The sequence below is a fragment of the Balaenoptera musculus genome, chromosome 16, assembly GCF_009873245.2.
Source record: "Balaenoptera musculus isolate JJ_BM4_2016_0621 chromosome 16, mBalMus1.pri.v3, whole genome shotgun sequence".
NCBI lineage: Eukaryota > Metazoa > Chordata > Mammalia > Artiodactyla > Balaenopteridae > Balaenoptera > Balaenoptera musculus.
The window spans coordinates 9,020,089-9,021,681 of record NC_045800.1 but is presented as its reverse complement, the minus strand read 5'-3'; the positions used below and the strand labels follow the sequence as shown (position 1 = coordinate 9,021,681).

General features: G+C 51.1%; 1 protein-coding gene across 1 annotated transcript in view; it reads left to right on the top strand.

The window, feature by feature from the left end:
- Positions 1–129: 129 nt before the first annotated feature.
- ACADSB (acyl-CoA dehydrogenase short/branched chain) overlaps positions 130–1,593 on the top strand; it is a 38,237-nt gene continuing 36,773 nt past the window's right edge. Inside the window, exon 1 of the mRNA XM_036827912.1 lies at positions 130–253. Coding sequence (XP_036683807.1) covers positions 212–253 — 42 coding nt within the window. The 5' untranslated portion in view covers positions 130–211. The remainder of the gene's footprint in view (positions 254–1,593) is intronic.

Genomic DNA, 1,593 nt, shown 5'->3' with positions numbered 1-1,593 from the left:
CACGGCCTTTCCTAACTCTCGCGTGAGCAGGGCGAAAGCGGAGAGGAAGCTGTTTGTCTATCTCGGCCTTCCGTAAGGGCTCGGGGGCGGGACAAGGGAGTGTGTGTGGGCGGGGCTCTGGCTCCACCCGCCCCCAGGCATTGGTGTACGGCCCGGAGGCCGGCCACAGCCGCTTCCCGGGATCCTTGACGGTGCTTGTCCTGGGGCGCAGATGGAGGGAGCCACGGTTCGGCTGCTGCGCGGCGGCGCGCTGGTGAGTGCGCTCGCAGCGGGCGTCTTGGGGGCCCCGGATGACCTTGGCCTCGGCAGCGGGGTCTTCCCCTGATGGGACTGGGGCGCTCGGTCCACGTCCCGGGCCCGCGCTTCCCTCCCTCCTCCGGGTCTCTCTCAGACCCCTCACCGCGGGCCGGCCCCGACCCTGACCTCTCTCCAGGCCTCTAGCCGAGCCGGCCTTAGTTTCTGTAAGGAGGACTGAGAGTGGCAGCTGGTGAGAAGGGGGCTAGGGGCTGGTCTAGAAGCTTCTTTGACGGAGCAATCACCTTGCATGGAGTCGGAGAGACGCAGCTGCAAGATATCTTTTGCAGGCCATTGGGTCCTGAAAGCTACCGAGTCTTGAATCTTTCGAGGCATTTTGTAGAGATGTTATTTCGCTGATGTCGCTTTTCCCCAATGGTTACATTTCACCGCCCAACCCTTCCCCAAAAAGATTGTTGAAATATGAGCACAGTCTCATTCTGTGCAGTGTTCGCTCGTCCTCCTTTCCTCCGCCTTGCTCCAAAGTTAGGAAGGGACCTCGGACTTGGTCGGAGTTACCGGCCAGAAAGACAGTTTCCTCTGCCCCTCATCTCACAGCTGGGACATTACATCTTGCATGGTTAGGCTCACCGTAGCACTGGGGAACCCTTTCCTGTCTCACTTCTTAGAACTTGAACTGAAACCTGCCTCCCGGGAATATCCAGTTGTACCTAATTCTGCTCTCCGGACCTGCAAAAACTGTTGATTCTTGAACAGCTCTTGGCGTCGGGTTCTCATTACACTGAACATTCAGCCCTTCATCTTATGGCATGCTTTCCAGAACTGTCACACATTTGAATACATTCCCCTTTATCGGTACACTTTATGGGAATTTTCCCACTGCTGGTTGTTTGCTTTTTATATTTATTTGCATTTCTCTTTGATGAGTTAAAGGCTCTTTGCTGTTTTAGTCTGATGCCCAGCGGCAAGGTTCTTTTTGTTTCATTAGAGATAATGTTGTTTGACTTTTACAGGCTTGGGGTATTAAGGAAATTAGTAAAATCATATTAGTGTATTGTTGCAAAGAAATACGTTTTTATGATTACTGTTTAATACTATTTTATAACTGTTGTGTAATAGTTTAGCAAAGAACGTTCTCTGTATTTCACAATTTGAGTCCTTCTTGTTCTAGAGCCATCATTTATTGACCACATACTGTGTGGCAGGCATGTGCTCGGTGCCCCACCTGTATCATCTCATTTAATTCTCACAACCATTCTAAAAAGTGGTTTAATCTTTCAGACACAGAGGCTCATGCTGAAAAAGATTAAGTGACTTGCTCAAAGTCACTCAACTAGA